At 52.4% G+C, this 23,603-nt stretch overlaps 3 protein-coding genes across 3 annotated transcripts; 1 reads left to right on the top strand and 2 right to left on the bottom strand.

Annotated features, from left to right (window-relative positions):
* Positions 1-3,099: 3,099 nt before the first annotated feature.
* ACET3X_002520 (uncharacterized protein) lies at positions 3,100-5,596 on the bottom strand (the record flags this gene model as incomplete). The annotated part of the gene is made up of 4 exons (XM_069449272.1): positions 3,100-3,396; positions 3,451-5,248; positions 5,300-5,334; positions 5,561-5,596. 4 exons carry the CDS (start codon positions 5,594-5,596, stop codon positions 3,100-3,102), a joined length of 2,166 nt encoding a protein of 721 aa, XP_069309067.1.
* Positions 5,597-6,527: 931 nt separating this feature from the next.
* Positions 6,528-14,859, top strand: ACET3X_002519 (uncharacterized protein). Its single transcript, XM_069449271.1, has 3 exons — positions 6,528-6,653; positions 6,847-12,059; positions 12,106-14,859. The coding sequence occupies exons 1-3, from the start codon at positions 6,650-6,652 to the stop codon at positions 14,557-14,559; spliced, it is 7,671 nt and encodes a 2,556-aa protein (XP_069309066.1). The 5' UTR covers positions 6,528-6,649; the 3' UTR covers positions 14,560-14,859.
* A 7,259-nt stretch (positions 14,860-22,118) lies between these two features.
* Positions 22,119-23,336, bottom strand: ACET3X_002518 (uncharacterized protein; the record flags this gene model as incomplete). Its single annotated transcript, XM_069449270.1, has 1 exon — positions 22,119-23,336. One exon carries the CDS (start codon positions 23,334-23,336, stop codon positions 22,119-22,121), a length of 1,218 nt encoding a protein of 405 aa, XP_069309065.1.
* Between the last annotated feature and the right edge of the window lie 267 nt (positions 23,337-23,603).

Below are 23,603 nucleotides of genomic sequence, written 5' to 3'. Positions count from 1 at the left end.
GGGCGAGGCCAAAAAAGATGAGATGGTGAAGGTGAAAGGGACTTACTGGGTCGTAAATGTCAAACTTTTGCAATGTGCGGGACTGGTAGTGACTCCAAAGCTGCCGGGGCGTTAGTATCTGAGTGCTGCATGACAGTGATGGATGGGTTGGGACAGAGACTGACCTGGGAAAAGCTACAAAGAATGTGGCCACTGATGCGTATTGGTGAGAAAGAAGTGAAGGAGAGTGAAGAAGAGACGAGGGATGGTGGGATGCGGCGAGCTGTTGTACTCGATGATGGCGTCTGGGCGTAGCAGATGGGGAAAGAGCAGCCGCGATGTCTCAGCGGAAGATCACCGGTGGGGTGTAACCGGCAGCCTCGATATTGACAGAGGGAAGTGGCGAAGAGACAACACGACGATGGAGGAGACACTCACCTTCTCGATGAATTCACTTCAAGCAGGAGTAGATGGACGAGAACATACGACACTTGCACGCTGCGTATCGTTGCTTCTTAGCTTGAAGATTGCGCCGCAGCAGTCCTTGAGTAATATTGTTGAAAGAGCTGTTAAATAGTGATGTCGACCTGGCGTTCGAGCGAAGCTGTGGTGCTGTCCTACTCGCCGTGGTGCAAAACGTGTTGCTCTTATATGTCCACCACAACCAAGCACGCACAGTGTTGAATGCGTGTACCAGGAACACGGTATTGCGAGTGCTGCAAGCATACAGAGTTGCATCAGTAGTGTACTGCTCGCACATGCGTCGATGCAGCCATGCCTTTCTTGGGCCAGTGTGCGTAGCATACAAATGACAAGGCGTCAATTGGTGCGTGTGGAGTCTAGCTTCCACATGGGGTAGCCAGCTTCTCGCTGTGGCAACGGTCAATGCAGCCATGTCGCCCTTGCAGCAAGGCTGAACAGTCTCGCAAGATGACGTCGAGGAGGAAATGTCATTGTTTGTTGAGACGCAGAGAGTATGCACACACGTCGACTTGTGCAGTCACGACGACTTTGGTGCGCAAGCTCTCATCATGAAGATAAGACCTGTCGTTTCCTCCCTTCCGCGCATTGATCAGCATGCGGGTACACGCAACAGCCCTTCACAGAACTCGAGACATGCCCAGGTCCTGGTTGAAGACCTTCCAGTCTGTTTTGCGCTTAGTATGGCTACACAAGCAGGGTGACTCTCTTACAGTGCTCTACAGCAAAACTGCCGCCATCCCATAACAGACTCGTAGTAGCCTGACGGGGCGGCACGCCTGTCGCACGCCTGTCGCACGCCTGTAACCTGCGCGACGAGCCGGCGCAGTGCAGCCGTTGCCAATTGTAAAGCCTCGAGTCGCGGGTTCGAGACGGATAGGAAAAGCCCCAGCCGACGTTATTGGAGATGCGCCGTCGTCCGAGACTCTTCTGGTATGCAAGGCGATAAATTCTGCATCACCGAAAGCACTACCAGGACAAACGAGCTTCTGCACCAAGACGCAGATGCAAGGGGTACATCCGACGTCTGTGGCCCGACCAACCTCGCCATATCATGTGAGAGAAGTCGCTCTCATTCAAGACAGGCGTGTCGAAGATTGCCATGTGCGATGGATCTTTCCGAGTTTACTTAGATATACCATAGTTATGAATAGGTGTCGAACGAGCTGGTAGCCCTCTACCTAGTAAGAGAGAAGGTACGAACCTGCATCGTGTACCAAGTCCTCAGGTGCTCCACCAAGGACCTGATGGCGCTGGAGTGGTACAGACTCACGAATGGATCATGTCCCGCTTCCTCGCGTGTTGCATGGGCGCAAGCGCACTGATTACCGTGTCGCATATGTTGCAAAACAGCTATCCGGGTGGTTTTCGAATTCTCGATGCGGCTTTTGTAGGTCGCGTGGCAGTACAACGACAAAACAGAGTCAGAGAACATCTACTCGTGCCTAGAATCAGCAAGCGAACAGTGTCTCCAGAATCCATGTCTGGTGGCGTTCCGGTATGTGATCATTCGTCGATCCCTCTTAACATGCCTGCCTGTAAGGTCCTTTTAGGATCTGTGCATGCCGTGCGCCCGGAGAAGCGTGCAGTTCCTCCACATGCATGTCTCTCCAAATTCTGCCTTTTGTGCTGGCCTGCCTGAGAAATGTTTCGTTGCAAATCTCCCAATGTGACCCGGCTTGACCTCAAACCTGGATTCCAGATCTTCCCGCTACCATGATCGCAGAAAGGAACAGACGAAGCCGATCGGCTCCTTCTAGTCGCATCTGCGGGGTGACACAGAGAGCAGGTGAGAGAGAACCCAGCCTCATATAAGCCTCGCTAAAGTCCATGGCGTTTCAGAGCACTGCTTTCTTCAGGGTTCCAAGCTAATGCCCCGCATGCTCAGGTTGTGGCGGTGAGTGACTGGTGTGGTCATCCTACCATGAAGATTTTCAGTGTGCGAGGCGCAACCAGGTTAATACAGAAGACGACACTTAGCCGGGACTGCTATGGGTAGCTCTACCGTACGCACGACGGCAGTGCTCCATACAAAGAGATGAGCCTGCACCTCTGAGCAATGAAGGATTGCCACGCAACGATCCGGACAAGCGACCTAGACATTGGGGGCTGCAACCTGCGCGTGTGATCAAGAAGACTCTTCGTCGATTATCGCGGCGCAGTCATGATCCAGGAACGGCAGATGTCGTCGATATTGGTCCGAAGCTGTTGACATGCACGCAAGGCTGATGTTCATCGAAGAGGCGAGGTTTATGGGCCGCGATCCTGGCGGCAGGCACCGCGTGTGCTTGCGCCAATCATGGCATGGACCCTGGACTAGCGCACGTTTTACCTACCACGACAGGGCCTCACAGCATTAGGTTGCGCATCGCTCAACATGTTTCTGATAACCGGAGTCACCTGAGCAAGAGGTACATTGTGAGGTATTAATATTTTTGTTATTTACCAAACCAACTCGTCAACGTCGCAGTCTACATAACGTGGTGATATCCGCACATGGCCGTCTAGGCCTCAGATACAGAGACAGTATATTCCAACGCGGAATGTGGTCGTCAGATCGAACGCCGTCGCCCACACCATTCTACCCATGAAAATGCATGCTGAAAGTCTTATTCTAAACTCCTCTCCGTGGTTCCTAGATTATGACCAGACGTCCTCTTGGTATTGGTTTGACGCCCTCATGGCCTTCACAATCTCCTCGCCCTTTGTCTCCGAAACATTCCTGTACTTGGAGATGATCTTTCCAAGAAGAGTGTTGACTTCGCGGGCCATGTGTGCGGCGTCACCACAGACGTAAAAGTAGGCCTTTTGCTCGAGCAGCTTGTTCACTTCCTCGCCGGCTTCCTCGAGCTTGTTCTGTACGTAGACCTTCTTGGGACCGTCTCGCGAAAAGGCAGTGTGCATCTCGAACTTGTCACCCAAGTCTGCTTTGTATTGCTGCGTGTCTTGTTAGTCTCAACCCGGTGATGATTGTGGCATTCGACAACTTACCTTCCATTCGTCCGCGTACATGAAGTCCTCCGATTGCTTTCTGCACCCGAAAAAGAGAATAGTCTTTCCAACGTTCTGGCCAGCCTTTGCTTGTGCAGCTCGTTCTTGAATGAATCCACGGAATGGTGCGACACCAGTACCGGGTCCGACCATGATGATGGGCTTGGAGGGGTCCGAAGGCAGCTTGAAGTTGGAGTGGCGGACATGGACTGGAACGTGGATACCATCGTACTTGTTGCGAGGGCCAGTGATGGCGTAGTTGAGCCCATGAGGATCCGGGTTGGGGTCTCCGTGTTGCTTCTGCTTCAAGGCCAAGAGGTAGTTTGTAGTGACACCCTTCAGAGCGTATGGCGCACCGGGCTTTTCAATAGATTCAACAACAGCGGTAATGGAGATCTTGTCCTTCTGTACCAGAGACGACGAGGAGATGGAGTAGTAACGAGGCTGGATCTTGACCATAGTTTCAAACAGGAAAGAAAAGGGAATCTTGTCCCACTTCGCGCCCTTGCCAGTGATTTCGAGGAGCTGTCCCAGGTTGAGGTTGCGCTCGGTAACTTGCTCCTTGAAATAGTCCTTGTCGCTACCCAGCTTCACTATTTCAGCCTTGATATCGTCGTTGGGCGCAAACTGGGCAATGACAGAGACGAGCTGGCGGGACACGGAGGCGTTGATCTCGATGTGGAAGCGAACAGCGGCATCGTAAGTGGTCGGCGACGGGAAGGGAACCTTGGCGGTGGGGTCGAGACCTCTGACTGCAATGACAGTGTGTCGCTGGTCTTCCTTGCCAAGAACCTTGAATAGCCTATCGACTTCCTTACCAGCGTTGTTGGGCCAGATGGCAATGTGGTCGCCAGTAGTGTACGACAGGTTGGATCCAGCAATGCTGATTTCCATGTGTAGGCAGTTTCGGTTGGGAGTGTTGAACAGTTCGGCGGACTCGACAATGGGCGCAATGAAGGGGTTGTTGGCGTTGAATGGACCCTTTTGGCTGCCCTCAAGGTGGTTCTTGTTGGGCTCACCAAGGTAGACCGTGTCATCGTCGGCAGAGAGATCTGGCCTTTCGGTGACCTCGAAGACGGGTTCGTACATGGCCTCGCGCTCCTCCAGACCCATCTTTTCGGCAACAGCAGCCCACATGGGCTCCTTCCAGGCGAGGAAGTCTTCTTCCATGGTGCCAGCACCGTCGTCACCCTCGCCGGCATCGCCCAATCTGGTGGCACCGAGTCTTGTCAAGTACTTGTCGACATTGCGGACCATGGAGTTGTAGTGTTCGTAGGTGTTGTTTCCGAGACCGAATGCGACGTAGTTGAGCTTGCTGAGGGGCTTGTCGTCGGCGCTGCCACCCTCAGAGAAGCTGACATCTTCGGAGCCAATGAATTCGTAGAATTCCACAGCGTTATCAGTGGGTTCGCCCTCGCCATAGGTGGCCAAGACGAAGACGGCGAGCTTGTCCTCGGGAAAGGTGTCGAGGTTTTCGAAATCGTACTCCTCGAGGTCTGCCACCATGGTCTTGAGGCCGAAGCGGGAGTGACCCTCCTTGGATATACGCGAAGCATAGTCCTCAGCCGTGCCCGTCTGGCTACCGTAGAAGACGACGCAGTTCTTGTCCGTCTCTTCCATCTTCTCGGTTATGTTCCGTGACTTGCCCGCCTTTGCAACGCCATTGGCTGCGGCCAGCGAGTTGCCGTAGGGGTCCCCATAGACGCCCCAGTAGGTGCCTTTGGTGAAGTAGGCTATCGTGCCGACCAGGAGGGCGGCCAGCACGATAATGTCCAAGGTATCGAGTTGTGCCATGGTGCTGTTCGGTAGTTAGCAGAGAGTCAGAGGACGATGGAGGGGCAGCGCTGACATGGCCACAGTAGTCGGTTGCCGTCCGGAAACGGTCTGGAAACGACACGGTAATATTTGTATCGGGCTTCGCAGCGGAGCGTCGGAATGGCTGGTGGGCCGTGCGTCTCAGCTCAATCTTATCAAGACCTGGGGCCGAGGAGCCGCAAGCACGTTGTTGGGCCAGTAGACGTGGAAACAATGGCCTTTGTTTAGAGTCAAAAGGCCCCTGGCTTGCTTTACGAGCGTAGCCAATGTGGCCAAAAGTGGTGCCGTCACTGACTGTCAGATGCCCATCGGATGCCGATGTGTTCCGCATCCATTCCGCTGGGGGGGCTGCTCGTGAAAGCCGGCGGAGGGCACGAGACCCGGACTTTCCCGAGCCTCGCTGTCTTTCCGCTACGTCTACCAAGGATGCCCGCCAGCACTTCGGGACCTTTGTGGGGCGGGCCGTTTAGAGCCGAACACGATGGCTTCGTACGAGAGCGGCAGATGCAGCTGCGAAGCCAGCAGAGCAGCAGAGTCAGGCCGATGTTGAGAGAGAGACATGACAGCCCCACAGAATCGTCTCGTAACGCTGGGCAGCATGTCATTGCCAGGACAGAACAGACGTGATCACTACAGAAAATGAGCCGATGGCGCAGGGCCGACGACGCATCCTGCTTGTAGCTGTGTATCTAATATGTTTTATACAGCCGTTGCCATTTACATTCACGACGACTGGGACGGAACGATAAGCGAAATGTCCATGTCAATGATGCGCAGACAGAGCAACTGCAGGCGGGCTTGGGAGCAGAGCGACGACTTTGCCGGATGCGGGTATGACTTTATAACTACACGGCCAGCCCACACCTGCGCGATGATAGATCGCATTCCATCTCTCGGCAATCGGCGGAACCCAGCTTATGAAGAAACGTGCAAGGCTGTAAATTGAGCCCAATACGCATCAAGTTCGCATGGAGAGCTACGCATGAGCACCACCCTCTTCATGTCTCTGCGCCCGAGCTCTGGTGAACGCTGTATGCCAGCATGGCAGAAGCAAGCTCCCGTCAAGACGAGGCCGGACGTATCAATAATGTCGCATGCGCAGTCCCAGATTGGCACTACGTGGGACTGAATAATCTCCAGGCTCGGATCGATCTCCAGAGCCGTGTTGATGCCGGGCGCCATGGATGATCGTAGCCACCAATGTGGCTAGACAGCGGCTAGTCAGGCACAGGGCATCTCTACTTACCCATTTCATCCACCTCGAGACATCCATGACAGCCGTCGCGACCCTCTCCACGGCGACCTTCTCCGTCCTGAGCCTTGCTTGACGGGCTGCAGCTTTTCTCCGCCCGCCACGGAAGATGCTGCACGGCAAGTCTGCGGCATGTGTGAGTAGCTTTTTTCTTTGTGTATCGCATAGTCGTGCCCAAGCCAGGCGAGGTACCGTGAAACACACTCCCCACGCGGCTTGGACTTTGACAGTGGCGGCTTTTGCTGTGCCATAGGAGCCCTTATCTCGACATCGACGCTTCTCCGCGTTGCATCAAGACTGTGCTGACCCCTGTGCCTTGCCCGATGCAGCTGCTTTCCCTCTCCTGCAAGCTCGACCAGCTGCTGGGAATGTGTCGCACCATATAGACAGCCCCTCGTCGGCCTCGCGCGAGTCCAGCCAGACCCGCGGGCGTGCGCTGACTGCCTCGTCCCGGACTGTTGCCTCGCGCTCGCAAACACCGGCCCTCAAGGCCACCAGCAGCAATTCCAGCCCCGACCGCACCCTCCAGGCGCTCGAACGCAAGCCGTCGGGCTCGTATGCCCACAACCGCAACACGTCCATCGTGCACGGCATCCAGCACTCGCGCAACACCAGCTTCGTCAACTCGCCCGCCACGAGCCCGCTGAGCCCCCAGATCATCGCCGCCGCCGGCGGCGCATCCATCGATGGAGCCGTCATGTCCCAGGAGTCGATAGCCGAGGCCTTTGCCGCCAACGGCATGCAGCCGGGCGCGAGTACGGGGCATGTCTATGCCGGCGTTGGAGCCCAGGCGGCATCCAGCGATGCCAGCATACCGCAGCGCAAGCCTGAGCGGGCGCCGAGTGCCAGATCCTCGCGGAAAGGTCACAATCACCACCGCTCCCAGTCGCGCCACCCGCCGCCGCACCCCCACGAACTCAAGACGGTCGGCGAGTACGCGCTGCACCACCTCTTCAACTCCTTCATCAGCCAGGCCGAGCACAAGATCAACCAGTGCATGACGGAACGAGGCCAGCCCGAGGCCAGGGTAGAGGGTGTCTGTGGACCTGGCGTAGACCCCACCTTCGACCAGCTCATAGCAGCCCTGGGCCACATTGCGCGCCACAAGCCGAAGCCTCTGATCGACACCATTATGCTATGGCGCAAGGCAAAGAGTGAGGAAGCGTCCAAACAGCGCACTCAGCTGCTCAATGCCCGCCAGGCCACTCCGGGACTGCAGCTCCATCCTGCCCTGTCTCGACGTAACACCGAACCGGTCCAACACTTGGAAAACCACCCCCCGGCCTCTGTGGCATCTGGCCCTGAGCACATTGTCGCTCTACAACAGACGGTAACCCAAGCGGAGCAGCGCTCGACCGTCTCAACCTACATCCTTTGCCGAGTACTGATCGAAATCATGACGCAAACCGACCTCCAGAACCTGACTTTTGAGATGGCCGATCGGCTTCTTGGTCTTTTCTACGGCCAGCTCAGCACCGTTGATCCTGATCTGGTGGACATATCTCCGCTCAACCTCGCCAACTGGACCATCTACAGCCAGCTGCTCGGTGTGTTGAGCGGACTCATATTCGAGCAGGTGCAAGAAAAGTTCGTCACCGACCTGAAGATCGTTGATGGCCACTTGGCTATGAAGAACCAGTACAACAGGGACCACGAAGCCAAAGGCGCCCTGCTCATCCGCGCTCTGAGGCACCTGCAAGTCAAGTCATATCCAGAGGAGACCTGGGACCGCACGTGCGACTTCATGCTCTCCATGGCCAAGCTCTTCACAAGCGCCCACGGCCAGCCAGTCAAGTATGCTTACTGCCAAGTCTTGCGGGAACTGCTGCTGCGTATCACCTCCAAGGCTACCATCGAGCTCAATGCACCCAAGTGGAAGACTGTGATAGATGTGATGAAGCAGCGCGCTGCCATCCTGTTAGGCAAGCCGAAACACTGGCACGAAGCATTTCCACTCATGGCTGCCATCCTATGTGCTTCCCCGACCGATACTTTTCTCTCCCAGTGGCTCGCGCTCGCCTTGTCTACTCAGCCACGACTGAAGGAGCGCGCAACGAGAGCTATCGCTCTTCGAGGTATATGCCGGCTGGTGTGGACTTACATCTACAGACGGGGAACCGAGACACCAAATGTCGCCGTGCGTCGACTAGACGAGATTATACGAATGGTGTTCCAACCGGGAAGGCGGTCGTATCTTTCGACTGAACCATCCATCGCTGAACCGTTGATACAACTCACGCGCATCATCGGCTACAAGTACCAAGACCTCTGCTTCAAGACCATCATATTCCCTCTACTGAACTCGGAAATGTTCATGTCAGGGCGGGAGTTGCGCGTTGAAAATCTGGAGCCTGACCGTATGGTCATCGGTATCCGCTCGTTTCTCGCAATCATGGCTGATCTCGAGAACACCGAGCAGCCGCCCTTCCCAATTACATTCGACTACGATCCAAACGCGTTTTCGAACGAGCTCCCTGCTCCTCCTTCCAGTCCGCGGCCTCTGCAACCTCTGCCGATCAAATCCAGCCTCCTCAAGGAAGAGCGTCTTTCGCGTCCTGTAAACTTTACTGGATTCGCCGAAGTGGCAAAAGAGTACTATATCCGTTTCTGCAAAATCTTGGGAGAAATAACCATCATATGCGACAATGCATTTGGAGGACAGGCCGTACTGGACGAGAAGTTCTCTTCACAAACACCCAAGACACCCATGGCAGCAGCTTTCAGCTTCGCCCCTCGCGAAGATTACATGACTACTACGGATCTGCGCCAAGGGTTTTATGACCTTTTGCATGTCGCCGTCCAGGCTTTACCCCGCTGCCTGTCTCCACATATACCTTTCAACTCACTTGTAAACCTCTTGTGTACCGGAACTGCCCATGTTCAAAGCAACATCGCCGTATCGTCCGCTCAGTCACTCAAGTCCATAGCTCGACAGTCACACGCACAGCAAGTCACAATTGGCTTTGCACGTTTCATCTTCAACTTTGATGATCGTTACGCTACCATGTCTGATGGCGGCATGCTGGGAGCTGGACACATTGAGAACACCCTAAAGCTCTACGTGGAGCTATTAGAGATTTGGATTGAAGAGATCAAGCGGAAAACACGCAAGGCAGCATTGGACACGCCCGATGACGGTTCCGGGAATCGCGCTACGCAACTCGACCTTTCTTCTGTGTGGGCGCACGTTGACGAAGTTGAGTCTCATGGCCTCTTCTTCTTATGCTCACCTTCACATCGCGTCCGCTCTTACGCTGTTACCGTGCTCCGTCTCATCACCGAGTTTGATACGGCGCTGGGTGGCTCCAACACCCGTGTCATCCGTGTAATGGAGGGAAGCCCCCAGCGGGTTCTGGACATTAGCGACGAGAAGCTGTCGCTAGCTGAGCGCAGTCGTTTACAACGCGGCATGCGCAAGAGCAACGTGCAGAGTACACTCGTGGAACTTTGTGGTAGCGATGTGCCGTACGACGCTACTCTATGGTTCAAGATCTTCCCAAACCTGGTGCGAATCAGTTTCGAGGTCTGCCCTTTCGCTGTAACTCTCACTCGAGACATAGTGTGTGCCAGACTTGCTCAGATGTATCGCACTTTATCGTCCTTGGCTGAGGGCCAGCGTACAACACCGCACCCATCGTACGAGCCCGGTGCTAGCAAATTCAGCGGGCGCCTTGCCTCCACCTCACCAGAAGTCGTCATCGAACAATGGAAACTGTATCTCATTTTTGCCTTCACAACATTGACAAGCCTGGGTCCGACTGCTCCGTCGGCTACGCAAGGGCAGCATTCGCGGAAGAGCTCAAAGTCTTCGCAAACAAGCACAAACAAGCAACACACTGCCACCGAATTGTTTTCTAAAGTTCTCCCCTTCCTGTCAGTGGACAATCCCGCCATACGAGATGCTGCGGTCATCGGCCTTGGCTCTGTTAACCTGAATCTATATCGCACACTGCTCGAATCGCTGCAGGGGATTGTGGCTGCTTGTGCAGAAGAAGCTAAGATGCGACTGGGCAATCACAACAGAACCATCAGCAGTCCCCGCCCGATCAACTATCGGACAGACCATCTCCGAACAGAGATCACACACGTATACAAGCTAACATCGCAACAATTCCTCAAACTCCCGGAAGCCCACAATGACGAGTGGATAATCAACAATCTAATGAACTACACAAAGGATTTAAGAATATTTCTAAGTGATACAGAGGTCCAGCTCGAGGCGCGCTACCAGAAGTTACGCACGCACTACTGTGGTCTTGTAGAGGTTCTGTTTGAGGGCATCAACAAGACCAGCGATCCTTTGCACTGGATGCCGTTTCAAGCTCGTAAAGCGGCATTTACTCTGATGGAGGAATGGTGCGGATACGCAGCAAACCAGTCTCAGATCCGTCAGCGAGAGGAGCAGATGCGTCGTTCGATGCTCGACCGGGAGGTAGACAAGAACAGCAAAGGGAACGCAACTGCAGCCCTTGAGATTGAAAAACGCGATCTTCGAACTGCGGCTTTGAGTGCCATGGCTGCGCTATGTGGTGGACCTGTCAGTATCACAACTGATAGCAAAGTCTTGCTTCAGTTCGATGTTATTCGTATGCTTTCGTGGATACAGAGCATCTTCGAAACTCCGAGCGACCGTACACACGCCATTGGTCGCCGAGCACTTACGAACCTTATTTTGCACAATCGCGAGCATCCATATTTGCTGGACAAAGCAATTGAAATGTGCTATCTTGCGGTCTCTAGTAAAGCTCTCGAGAGCTACTTCGAAGTTGTTACCCAGGTTCTCACACAACACGAGGACTACACTTTGCCATTCTGGAAAGTACTAAGCGCTGGTCTCTACACGCTCGGACATGAGAACAGCGAGATACGCACAAAGTCCACGCGATTACTTCGAACGCTTGAAGCTCGTGAAGGAAAGAATTCGAAACTACAGGACCTGGATATCAGCATCTCTGACAAGACAGTCGCGGTGTACAAGCTTGCACAGTTTGAGACATCACGAAGGCTTGCCAAGCAGCATGCTGAGCTTGCCTTCTTGGTCTTCTCGCAATTTTCGTACTACTTCAAGGATCTCAAGCCTGACCATAAGCGCAACATGGTTGCTGCTATGCTCCCTTGGGTACAGTCTGTCGAACTCCAAGTCAACCCAGATGGAGGACCGACTGCTAATTCTTATATGCTACTCGTCAATCTGTTTGAAATCACCTACAGATCAGGCAACGTACTACATAATGAGATCCAAGCACTCTGGCAAGCACTGGCAACTGGACCGTACGGTGGTAACGTTCAGCTCATCTTGAACTTCATCATCAATCTCTGTTTAGACAAGCGAGAACAAAACTACGTCGACTACTCCAAACAGATTGTAGTCCATCTTTCTAGCACTCCTGCAGGACTCAAGGTCGTCGAATTTTTGCTCTTACAAATCAACCCACGCTCTATGGTAAGCGAAAAGCGCGAGCCTATGCCACCACCACCAGACGCTGTCAATCTTCCATACTTGGCCGACCTTACCCAAGTCTTGCCAAGTAGCAACAAACAAGTAAGCATGACACGAAATTCACACTGATTCACACTGACCTCTATAGTCTGGCTTCGCTTTGGGACAGGTTTGCCTCATCTTGCTGGTTGACCTTATGGTATCCCCAGTAGAAGTAGCCAAAGAGCACATTCCATTGCTTCTGCAAGTGGTCCTGGTGCTCTGGGATCACTACACCTCTGTAGTGCAGGACCAGTCTCGTGAGATGCTTGTGCACTTAATCCACGAGCTGGTTATTTCCAAGATCGAGGACGACACACCAGGCATCGATAAAAGGTCTATCGAAGACTTCGTCGAAAGCATTCGACAACATGACACCAAAGTGGTATGGAGCTATGACGACAAGAACGGCAAGGACGTGGCAGACTCGACCTTCAAGGTTCCTGAGCCAATGGGCTACGTTGCTGGTGAGGTGATGAAGTTCTTCTCATTCGCATACCCTGGATTAAGAGAAGCCTGGGGCCGAGTAGCATTGAACTGGGCCACATCTTGCCCAGTCAGACATATCGCTTGTCGGTCGTTCCAATTATTCCGCTGCATTCTCAGTTCGCTCGATCAGCAAATGCTTTCGGATATGCTCGCCAGACTTTCCAATACCATTTCGGATGAGGAAAGTGACATACAGACCTTCTCTATGGAGATATTGACAACATTACGGACCATCATCGAGGCATTAGCGCCCAAAGATCTGATACAGTACCCTCAACTGTTCTGGACGACCTGCGCATGTTTGGACACTATACATGAAGGCGAATTCATGGAGAGCCTCTTGATGCTGGACAGGTTTCTCGACAAGCTTGATCTAGGTGACGAGGAGGTGTTGAGCATCCTAGAAGAAAGCTGCCCGGACAGATGGGAAGGCAAATTCGAAGGCCTTGCCCAACTGACGTACAAGGGCATCAGGTCAAGTATATGTCTGGACCGTTCTTTACGGATCCTGGAAAGACTGGTGGTTTTACCTTCTAGCCGCATCGTGGGTGATGACAGTCGACTGACGTACACCATTCTTGCGAATCTGCCAAGGTTTCTACGTTCATTCGACTCTACAGCACAAAGTTCCGGCATTCACGCTACTGCGGAAGTGCTTGCACAAGTCGCAGACCAGCATTACCAGTGCACATCGCTTTCCGAGGCATTGACTGCCTTCGCAATGAAGAGATACCGCCATGAAAAAGACTTCCTCGCGCAGACAATGTCTGCTATACGTTCTACGTTCAACTCGGAACACGAGTTCGGTAGCCTGGTATTTCTTCTCGGTCTGCTCATGAATAAGATCGATTGGATGAAGATCAACACGATGGAAGTGCTCTGCATCCTGTTACCTGAGATTGATATGCGCAAGCCGGAAATGGCCTCTAAAGGATCTGACCTTTTCTCGCCTCTTCTACGACTACTACAAAGCGCGTACTGCCCACAAGCTTTGAGGGTTCTTGACTTCGTCATCAACCTCAATATGACTAGTACCCTCACGCCATTCGACAAGCAGCACATTCGCATGAGCATGGCAGGCTCCCACTCTACCAGGGGATACAAGAAGCAGTTCGAGAAGACGCAATCATTGTACGGCATTCCCGAAGAAAGTGGGTGGTCCATTCCAATGCCTGCTTTGCACTCGCAGTTGACAAGAGCGAACGTCCACGCTGTTTTCTATACTTGTGGAAACTTTGACGACATGAATGTGCCAGACACTGAGACGCCGAAGGTAGAATTCCGCCAAGAGGAGTTCCCGTTCAGCCCATTGTCCGACTATCACCGAACTGCGACCATGACTTCCGAGGACACCCGTGGCGACAGTCACATTGGTGAACTGGTCATGAAACTAGACAGCTTGGATGATTTCTTTGAGGACGATGATGATGCGGAAACCTTGACTGACTTGCCAAACTTTTCGTCCTCGGGACGATACGGTAATGGACCGTATGCTCATGACACGCGCGAGAACCTTTACGATCAGCAGACAGCGCCAATCTTACACAAATCACTCACACGGAACGCATCTGTGACTTCTTTCCAATCAGGGTTCATCTCGGATGTCAAGCTCTCCCCAGCTAGAGACCCAGGTGTCATGACACCGGGCGCTTTCAGCTCCTTCGCCAACTCGTCTACTGGCGCCTTGCCTCCAACAAGTCATCCCCGCCCGGGTCTCCACTCCCGCTCCGTAACGTCCCCCTCTGCGCCAAACCAACCTCAACGTATTTCTCCCTCCCTCTCATCAACCACGCTCGACGAACAAAATGAGCCCTTCTCCGATGACGAGTATTCTGCTGGTCGGTCGAGCAGCACAGACAAAGCCGGTACCTTCAGTCTAGAGAACATCATCAAGCCTGTTGCTCAAGACACGAGGAGCCGCTTCAGGAGTGGTATGAGACGGCTGACCGGGGGTGGCGGAGAGAAGGAAGGCGCAAAGACGAGGGATGCAATCAAGCTAGCTTTGCAGAAGAGCCCTCAAGTACCAAAAGTACCCGACATCTATCTGGTGAACCCCAAAAGCGCAGATCTGTAGTGGGGTCATGATAGATGAACTGACAGCACGCATTTGATGGTAAATGAAGTATGGCACTCATAGGAAGGAGTGTCTGATATACATGGGATAATATATGGGTATGTACAGAAAGAATCAACGAAACGACCACAAGATACCACGGCGCAATACTCGGATGATGTTTTTCAGCCTACGGAAAGGATGGGGGTTATTGCATGCGCATGTATGGGTTACATGAAAAAGTTACCAACCGCTCCTTCCTTCTTAGCTGCATTTTGCTTGCGAGATACCACAGTTTTCATCAATATGATTAGAATGCTTACTATACTTTGCATGCTCTCCATTTTTCTGCTCTAGTGTATACGACTGAGCGGCTGGCATCGGCCAACATCCTCTATGTCGATTGGTGCGCGTAGTACTCTGGTGGTGCCTCGAAATCCAACTCCCCACTTACAAGCCTATACTCGAATGTTCCTTCCCCTTTACCGTACTTGAGCCACCCTCTGGTCGGAACAGGCAAACCCCAATCCCGGTACCAAGATCGTTCTACCGCTGTCATCCAATGTACCGGCGCAAGATTACCAATTGGCCCTTGTCCCTCTTTTCGCTCTGCTTCCCCTCTACCATAGTTACCGATGATTATAGGCGCTATACTTCCTACGCCAGTCGGTGCATAGCCTGGGACTATCGCCATTGTAGGGCTGAGGGCAGATAACATTGCGAAACCTATGCGAGTTGCGATGCTCCTTTTAGCATTGTTCGTGGGCGTTGGAGTAAGAGGGGCGGGTGTAGATTGCCATTCTGGGTGGTCACGGACAACGTCGGAAAAGGATTGTGTGATTAGCCAGCCGCGATCGCGATAGATGAGTGTGATGGCTGGGTTAATTGTGCGAACGACTACGGGGCCTGCTGGGTGGTAGATGTAGGTGATCATTGTTTTGGCGTGTGAGTGTTACCTAGGTATGGTAGGCTGGGTTGCATGAGGGGTTTTGTAAGTGCTAATCAATCAAACGCTGTGCGTGAACTTCGTTAAAAAATATTAGGAGAATTACAGTCTATCAGGGGGATTAGGTGAGTGTTGCAGACAGTTTTCACGAACTGTACGTAGTGTTGATTCACTCGCGTCCACGTGGTATAAGGAATTGCGGCAGATGTGACGTGTGTCTCAAGAATAGCATTCAAATAAGGCGTAAAGCCACAATCAATCAATTTCAAAGATAATCTTATTCCATGGATGCACATGCGAGCATACTTTTTCACCCGCGAGATGAATGTCGTGGCACCATGTGAAGCTTTCTGAGAACCTTGTCAGTCATGGAGGATAAGACGTCCTCATTTCCATAGACTTTTCATGGAAAGAGGAAGATAGCATCGCAACAAGCCTAGATAATTTCAAAGACCAAATTCAATATGGTGTGATGCTAACATATCTAGTCCCGTAGTTGCAATCCATACCACCATTTGAGAGCGCGAACGTTTCACTGCCACCTGCAAAACCGTGGCGCTGCATACACATCACAAAGTAGCAGTTAGCTGCGCAGTAGTGCCAATGATGGCTACCTGAATGACGCGCCCATTTTAGCAATCACGGTGAGGAAGGGTACTGTAAGGAGTTATCTCCGGAGTCGTTGGTGGAAGGAGACGTGGATTGGCCCTGTAGGGCCAGCTGAAAGTTTAGCGCACCTGGGCATGCGGTAATCTTACACACTACACAACTTAATCTCCTATTCGCCTTCTAACAATGCATCATCTCACCACACCTGCTATATCGAACCGATTTTGGGTCACTCTGCCATCGCGCCCTCAGTAGTATTCAGCCCTACGACATTTTAGACCTCTAATAGTGCCCTCACTCCAAGGATGGCATCTACAACGCAGCTGAAGACGCAACGACCGCTTTTGGTATAATGGACTTCGCTGGAACCGGAAGTGAAGTCAGCGCTGCTTTGGGGCGCCTCACTTCACCATGCCCAGGTGAGCTCTGACCATGACGCCTGGGTATGCTGGCGCACTGCTGCGATAGTGTCGCACACACGTCAAACACGCTGTTTATATGAAGATTTGAAATAAGATAGATCTGCACCTCTTCTTAATCTCTGGGTTCCTGTCTCGCCTCCACATCATCTTCTCGTTCTGGAAAAGACATAGCGACCATCTATCCAATATGCCGAGCACATTACGCGGTGCCAAGGTTTACCTTATCCACACTACGCAGCATACTCGACCATTCCTGACGACTGTACCCTTCATAGCCCGCGACTTCGCTTCTTGGGGATACCAAGTCGATCATCATGCTGCAGATTCGCCATACATTATTGAAATTCGGTTCCGCGAGGACATGGAGCATATGAATCGCACAGATCGCGGTGGCAGCCGAAGGACTAAGCTAATGGGAATATGGGCGAACGAAATAGTACAAAGAAAAAGACAGCAGCGAGGGGATGCAAGCGGGGCTGGAATTCAAACGTCCGTGGCTGATGGCGGATTTGGGTCGTTGGAAGCCAGAGTCAAGAAAGCTAGCGAGCTGGTTCAAGATGTCATTGATGGGTTAGCTGTCTTTGGTAAGTACAAGTTCGGCATACGGTGATTCTCGCTTGATATTGAGGAGAAAGTTAACACGATAAAAGAAGCTCAGCGCATACCCAGGTCGGCTCGAAAGAGGAAATCACCAGAGTCGCCACCCACCATTCTGACCGCATATACTCGTCACTTGCACGCCATCCGCTATATGCCTAACGTGCCATTACCGTCATGGTCGAATCCCGATATCACCTACGCAGACCAGATCGTTCTAGAGTTTCATCATCACGAAAAGATCGTAAAGGGTCATCTTGTCCATGCAGTAAGTTGCGCGATTGGTAAGGACGAAGGAAGAATGGGAAAAGTAGAGAAATGCACGACTACAGGTCTGAAAAGAGTCCACCTATGGGTCGATGTTGGAGACACATTCTTCGGCAATGTGGTGCGAGAAGAACGCGATTTGGAAGACAGAGACCCTGTCCCCAAGTATGAGAGGGACGACAGACCACCGATGTATGAAGAGAGATGAAGCGAATGACATCTTAAATACAGTTACGATGCTACCCCAAAGAGTCACCTGGAGATCCAGAAAACAAAGTTGTATATGTTGCAACCTTGCGCCACCGGCTTCATGTGCCCAGGTTGACGATTACAAATATCCTTCGAACAGAATACAGCGACGCATAGAAAGTCAAAGAGCAATGGGGTGTATCCATCATTTGCTTTCATGCGTCGGCCCCGATGCACTCCTGTGTTCTACTCTCCTCAGATATGCCCTTTACGCATGCCACTTCTTTCAAGCCTCCCAAATTCCTATCTCTTCTTTCCTCTAATCATACACTACTTCCCCTCTCCTCGGTCCGCCCTGATGACTCTTCGCTCCCTGCGTCATCAATGCATTCATGTTCATAACCCGAACCTCAGCCATGTATTCCTGTTGCTCCGAAGTCATGGGTTTTATATCGTTGCCATCCTTCTTGAAACCAAAGGTCGCATTTATGGCATAGCCCACGCAGACACATATACCGGCGCCGAGCATGATGAGGAGAATGATGGCCATCTCCGGGATCGCGTATTCGTCGCGCTTGACGAGGGGATGTGCGTTTGCACGGGTAAGGAGTGCGAGAATGGGGATTGCTGTTGGAGCCATGCTTGCGTATTGCTCTAGATGCGAGTGATGTTGTAGTGCGGAGGTGGATAGCGGTGCTACGCTTCTCGTCTCAGGTAGGGGTTGGACCTTTTATGTCGATGAATGCAGCAGATCACGAAGCTGATGGGTGCTCTCGAGTAATCTGGCGTGTCTCTCTGTGGATGCTGAATAAGGAAACGAAGGAAGGGTAGTACAGCGTGATGCTCGAAAGTAAAGACTGGACGAAAGTGAAGGAACAGGAAAAGGTCAGCGGACAGAGTCCTTCAAATGATGAACGCCATGCATCATTTCTAAACAACAAACTCCACCTGTAGACTGCCTTACCAATATCCCCTGATCCTTCATTGCCGTTATCTGACATGTGCACAGACCACATCTTCGTACATTGCCTCTTCTGACATAGCGCCTCACCGAACGGGCGCTGCGGTTGGCCAACAGTTCCCTGACCGACCCACTTCACTTTGTCGCTTCGCGAGATGTATCCACTATGCACGTGATATTGCGAGCAGACCAATGGGAATGCGAGAGGCTATTTTTGTGCGTCCCGATGCGGCATCGATGAGTGTCTTGTGGCGTTACGGGACCTGAGTACCACATGATTGGATTACCTAGGCAAATTGATTCTTTCTGTGTGACCGGCATGTCAGATGCAAGGCCGCTGTTCCGGTCAAGATGGCCAGGAGTCGGCTTCCTGTGGTCGTCAGCCTGACTGCCGTCTACACAAAGGTCCTTGTATTACCCAACGTCAAACGCCCTTCAATATCATTACTATAGGCAGCAGAAGGCATGCGCCTTTATGCTAAACCACACTTGGCACCAGTAGTCTAACCCGTCATCGCACCCCGACACTGTTGTCCACGCGCAACACTGCAATGGAGCGTTTTGGCGATCTAAGTATCTTAGAACTAGACAATAACATAGAAACATAGAAATGTCACTCTGCTCGGCTGTCCAGATGAGAGGAAACTTACAGATGAACACGTTCGTAGTGGTTAGGCGCGGTTGAATCTCTACCATGGTCCTGTATCTCGCTTGAACAGGTCTAACAACCAGAAAGATCGTTTTGGATACAGTCGACATTCGCGCCGACACCTTCGAACGCGTTCTTCTCGAAATAATACGAGTCAAAAGCAATAAACGCGCTCTAGAAAAAAACGCACCTCCGCCATGGACCACGACCAACAGCCAGTCGCACAAGGCCAGACTCCAGGACAAGAAAGAGTCCACCGCGATCCTGCTAGCATTGATAGTGTTGAATATCGCATTCGCAGCGAGCCAAACCACCTTTACGAAGACCCAGACATTGACGAAGACATAGTATATCGCATTATTCCTGGAGACCTTGTGACGAAGAGGCGTTTAGAGACTTGCGCGGAGCAATTTTCGTCTAATTATGGTGTGTGGAGCCAGAGAGCACATCTCCTGATGGGTTCCTGGGCTGAGTATGGTTAGTGTAGCGACAAGTGCGAAGCCATTTCTAACTCTTGTGTATAGGCAAGCACATACGGCTTAGTCGCGAAAGGCTGAGAGCTCAATATCTGCCGGATGGAGTCAATAATATTCTAGTGATAGCCATTACTAAAGATGGTCTACAGGTCGGACATTGCTTTATGAGCCAGTGGATGCATGGCGACGATCGGGTGTGGTGGATAACACAGTTACTGGTGTCAAAAGGCTATCGCAACCAGAGACGAGCTACCAAGGTAAGCAGATATCATACATAAGAACAAGCAACTGACGTACAATAGATGCTACAAGTCCTGGCAATGCATTATGATGTCGGCAGATCCACCCGGAGAGATCTTGTCGGAGTTGCGACCTCAAACCCCTACGCCATTTCTACCGTGCTCCGCGTTTTCGGTCGAGGCATTGAAGTGCTACCTTCCAAACCGGATTGGGAACAAAATCCTGTTCGTCATACGCCGCTGCCCAGTTCAGCATGTGAGCCGATAGTCAAAGCCGCACCAGTCAACTACATCCGCGATGCAAAAATGCTACCCGGGGCATTGACTGCTAACACAAAATTCTTCATCGATCACGCCGCACTCGACGAAGCTTTGGAAAGAATTGTATACAGTATGAATAAGCGGATCACCGAGCCATGGGAATGGTTGTTCGGCCGCCTGGGACCCGGATATGAGTATGTGTGCATGCTGGACTATTCCTTCGACCCAGAGTATAGGCTGGACTCAGCACTTTGTGACGACTTAGCAATCTCGAACGCGGCCCAATTGAAAGAAGGAATTGTAAGCCGTGCAAAAAGGTCGTTTGTAACTAGCAACTCCAGAAACCCAGAACAAGCTCCAAGCTTGATCCGATATGATGAGATCGATCGTTACCTGCTCGAAGTCCCTAGCAGTTGCCGACTCGACCCAACATTCAACCAAGCTCATGCATCCTTACATGGCAGTGTGCGAAAACTCATCTTTGAAGCAAAAGAGCTGATTGCAACAACGCTAATGCTGTCCGTCATTATGAGTGCGAAACAGATACCGGATGACCTTCGCAGAGTCTACCAGTCGGCGAGTTTGCGCTTTCCATTACCAGAACAAATGCGGACATGGGCCGAATTTACTGAGTTCGCATACGAAGTCTTCGAGAAAGACGTTAACGTCGCCGCTAGGTTGTTGATCCTTCAGGCCATCCATTTTCAGGAGCTCCTAGACAATCGCGAAAGGTCGCAGAGAGCAGGGGTGAAGAAGGGTCTGGAGCTGGCGAAGGTAAATAGAACAGGGGAGAAAGTTTGGTCGGCAAGAGGCGCCAAACAAAAGCCTGCGATCCAGCTACCTAGGTTCACGGTAAATGCTCCTCGAAACAAGGATGGTGCATTGCCTGCAAAGTCTCAGGGAAGATCTGGACTCACCCCAATAATACCTCTCCGGAAGCCTCTCGTTACAAAGTCTCAAGGACTATTCAAAACTGCCGAAATGCCAGCCAAGGCAGGTGTATGTGTCCCCAAGCCTCGTACAACGTCTATGCTCTCTTCCATCGGGAATTCCTTTCGAGGTTTAAGAGTTTCCAACCCTCGGCGAACACTGTCAGAGTCTAAGCCCCGGGGCTCTATACCGACGACGAATACATCCAAAAACACGCCAGCACCGACGGAGCGAACGCCGCCACAGACACCCCCTAGACATAGCTCTGCGCCACCCGCTCGGATTGCATCGACTCGAGTTTCTGCGGCTCCCAAGCACCCCATCTCTGCAAAAGGCATTCGTCGAGACAAAACCAAGGCGCATACTGCCATCACACCACCCGCCACTCCGTCATCCTCCCAGCCGCGAGCGGACCTGCCACATTACATGACCCCAACTATGGGCTCAATGCAACGGTATAAGACCCACAGTCCTGAGCTTTTCTATTCCGACGAGTCTGATGACGGAAGTAGGTCGAATGTGTCCGGCAGGCCGTCTTTGAAGAACAGCGGGAAGGTCTTGGATCGGAGGCAGGGGAGGAGAGGATGAATTGTTGGTCGAGTCGTTGGCAGACCAGACAAAAATGATGGGCTATAGCCAATTGGCTGGTCGGTAGATACTATGTCTTCGTGACGTTTAGGGAGATAAGAAGCAGGTGGAGAACGAGAGAGTGCTGGAGTAGATGAGTGTGGGGTCATGACGCGTCTCGACTGGCTAGTGCGTGGACCATACCTACCCACCCTTGTTTATTATCTCGTCAACTTGAATCAAGTCAAACCTCACCTCACCATTCATCAAGATGCCACTCGTAGCAACATTTGCACAAAGCCATCTCATTCTTTTCTTATATTATAAACCTATAGTGTTACGAACCAGTCGCTCGAACTGGGTGCGAATGTCATCCATTCGCGAACCCATGTGAACGCATACAATCTATCTTACCCCGACGCAAAGAAATGCCGCAAAAGAGCTAGTTATGAGAATTACATGTACGCCTACAAGGCCCAGGCAGCCACGGCAAAGACGACAGACAAAGCCATGGCCATCGAGTTGGTGACCGACACCGAGGTAACAGCTCCCGCACCAGTTCCGCTGGGAGCAGCAGTGCCAGATGGCTGAGCGCTGTCGCTTCCGCCATTGCTTCCACCGTTGTTGTTGTTGCTGCTTTCGTTGTCATCGCCACCTGTAGTCGAGTTGTTGCTCGACGAGCCACCGGTCGAAGTACCGTTGTTCGGGGTGGAGGAGTTTCCCGATGGTAGCTCCTTCTGCTCTGGGCAGCTGATGTCGAAGCGCGGGGTGGTGGACAGCTTGTCCGAGATGGCAAACTTGACCTTGTTGGCAGGATTGGCATCGCGGAGCGTGTACCAGAAGACGTTCCACTTGCCGAAGATTGCGCAACCGACATCTTTCCAGTATGTCTCTGCGTTGTCTACAGTCGACGTGGCAGCACCAAAGTCTGGACCACTGTAAGCCCAGCCAGTCTCGGTGATCCAGACATCCTTGTCTCCAGCGACACCCTCAACTGCGCTGATAGCATCGCTCAGGAGATTGGCGGCGTTGTCGATCCTGTTGTCAAGCTCGGATTCGTAGAAGGGGAATGCGTTGACAGCCAGGAAGTCAATCTCGTCGATAACAGCCTTGTTGGACTCGTTGACCCAAGCGGTCCAGGTGTCGACGTGAGTAATCTTCACATCCCTGAGAGGGGTGTCAGCAAGACGCTCGCGCGTAGCCTTGATGAACTCGACAATTTTCTCCGCGCTGTTACCGACTCCAGCCTCGTTTCGGATTCCGGGCTCAGACACACGGTAGAGATCTTCCGAACCGACAGACAGTCCGATAACAAGATCGGTCAGCGCTGTCCCGTATTCCTCGACGGCAGAGCTCAACGCCTTCAATTCGTTGTCAATGTTGTCTGTGCCTGATGCCCAGATACCGAGGAGGAGCCTAGAGTTCGTTGCGATGGCGGCAGGGAAGGCAGCGATGGGTGTGTCGGTCGTCTCCCATTGGATGTTAGAGTAAAGACGGATGGCGCTGAAGTTGCCCGGTGCGCCCTCCAGGTTCTGCGCGGTGGTGAACTCCTTCTCGAAGTCCTCCTGGGTCTTTGCCTTGCCCTTATCGTCAGACGCACCAGAGTTGAAGCCCAAAACGAGGTCCTGCGCAAGGGCGCTGCTGATGGTAGCCGCCGCGACGGCGAGCGCTGATACAAAACGCATGTTTGTTGAAATTGCAAGTGAGCGACTGTAGTTGAAGAGTGGGAATTGAAAGCAAAGATTGTGTCAAAAGGAAAAGGGGAAGTCAGCAGTGGAGGCCCTATGAAGGAGTGAGACCATTGGGAAGCAGGGCAAAGCTCCGCGTGTTTTTATGCAAACGCGAGCTGATGATCATTCACGAACGGCGTACCCCGTAATTGCGGCAGCTGGGGTCCGGGGCTAACTGATTGGCCGCCCCTTCGCACTGCAGCTGAGCTGAGTCTTGGCGCC

The sequence above is a fragment of the Alternaria dauci genome, chromosome 2, assembly GCF_042100115.1.
Source record: "Alternaria dauci strain A2016 chromosome 2, whole genome shotgun sequence".
NCBI classification, from domain to species: Eukaryota; Fungi; Ascomycota; class Dothideomycetes; order Pleosporales; family Pleosporaceae; genus Alternaria; species Alternaria dauci.
The sequence above is the reverse complement of the archived record's forward strand: the minus strand, read 5'-3'. Positions and strand labels throughout refer to the sequence as shown.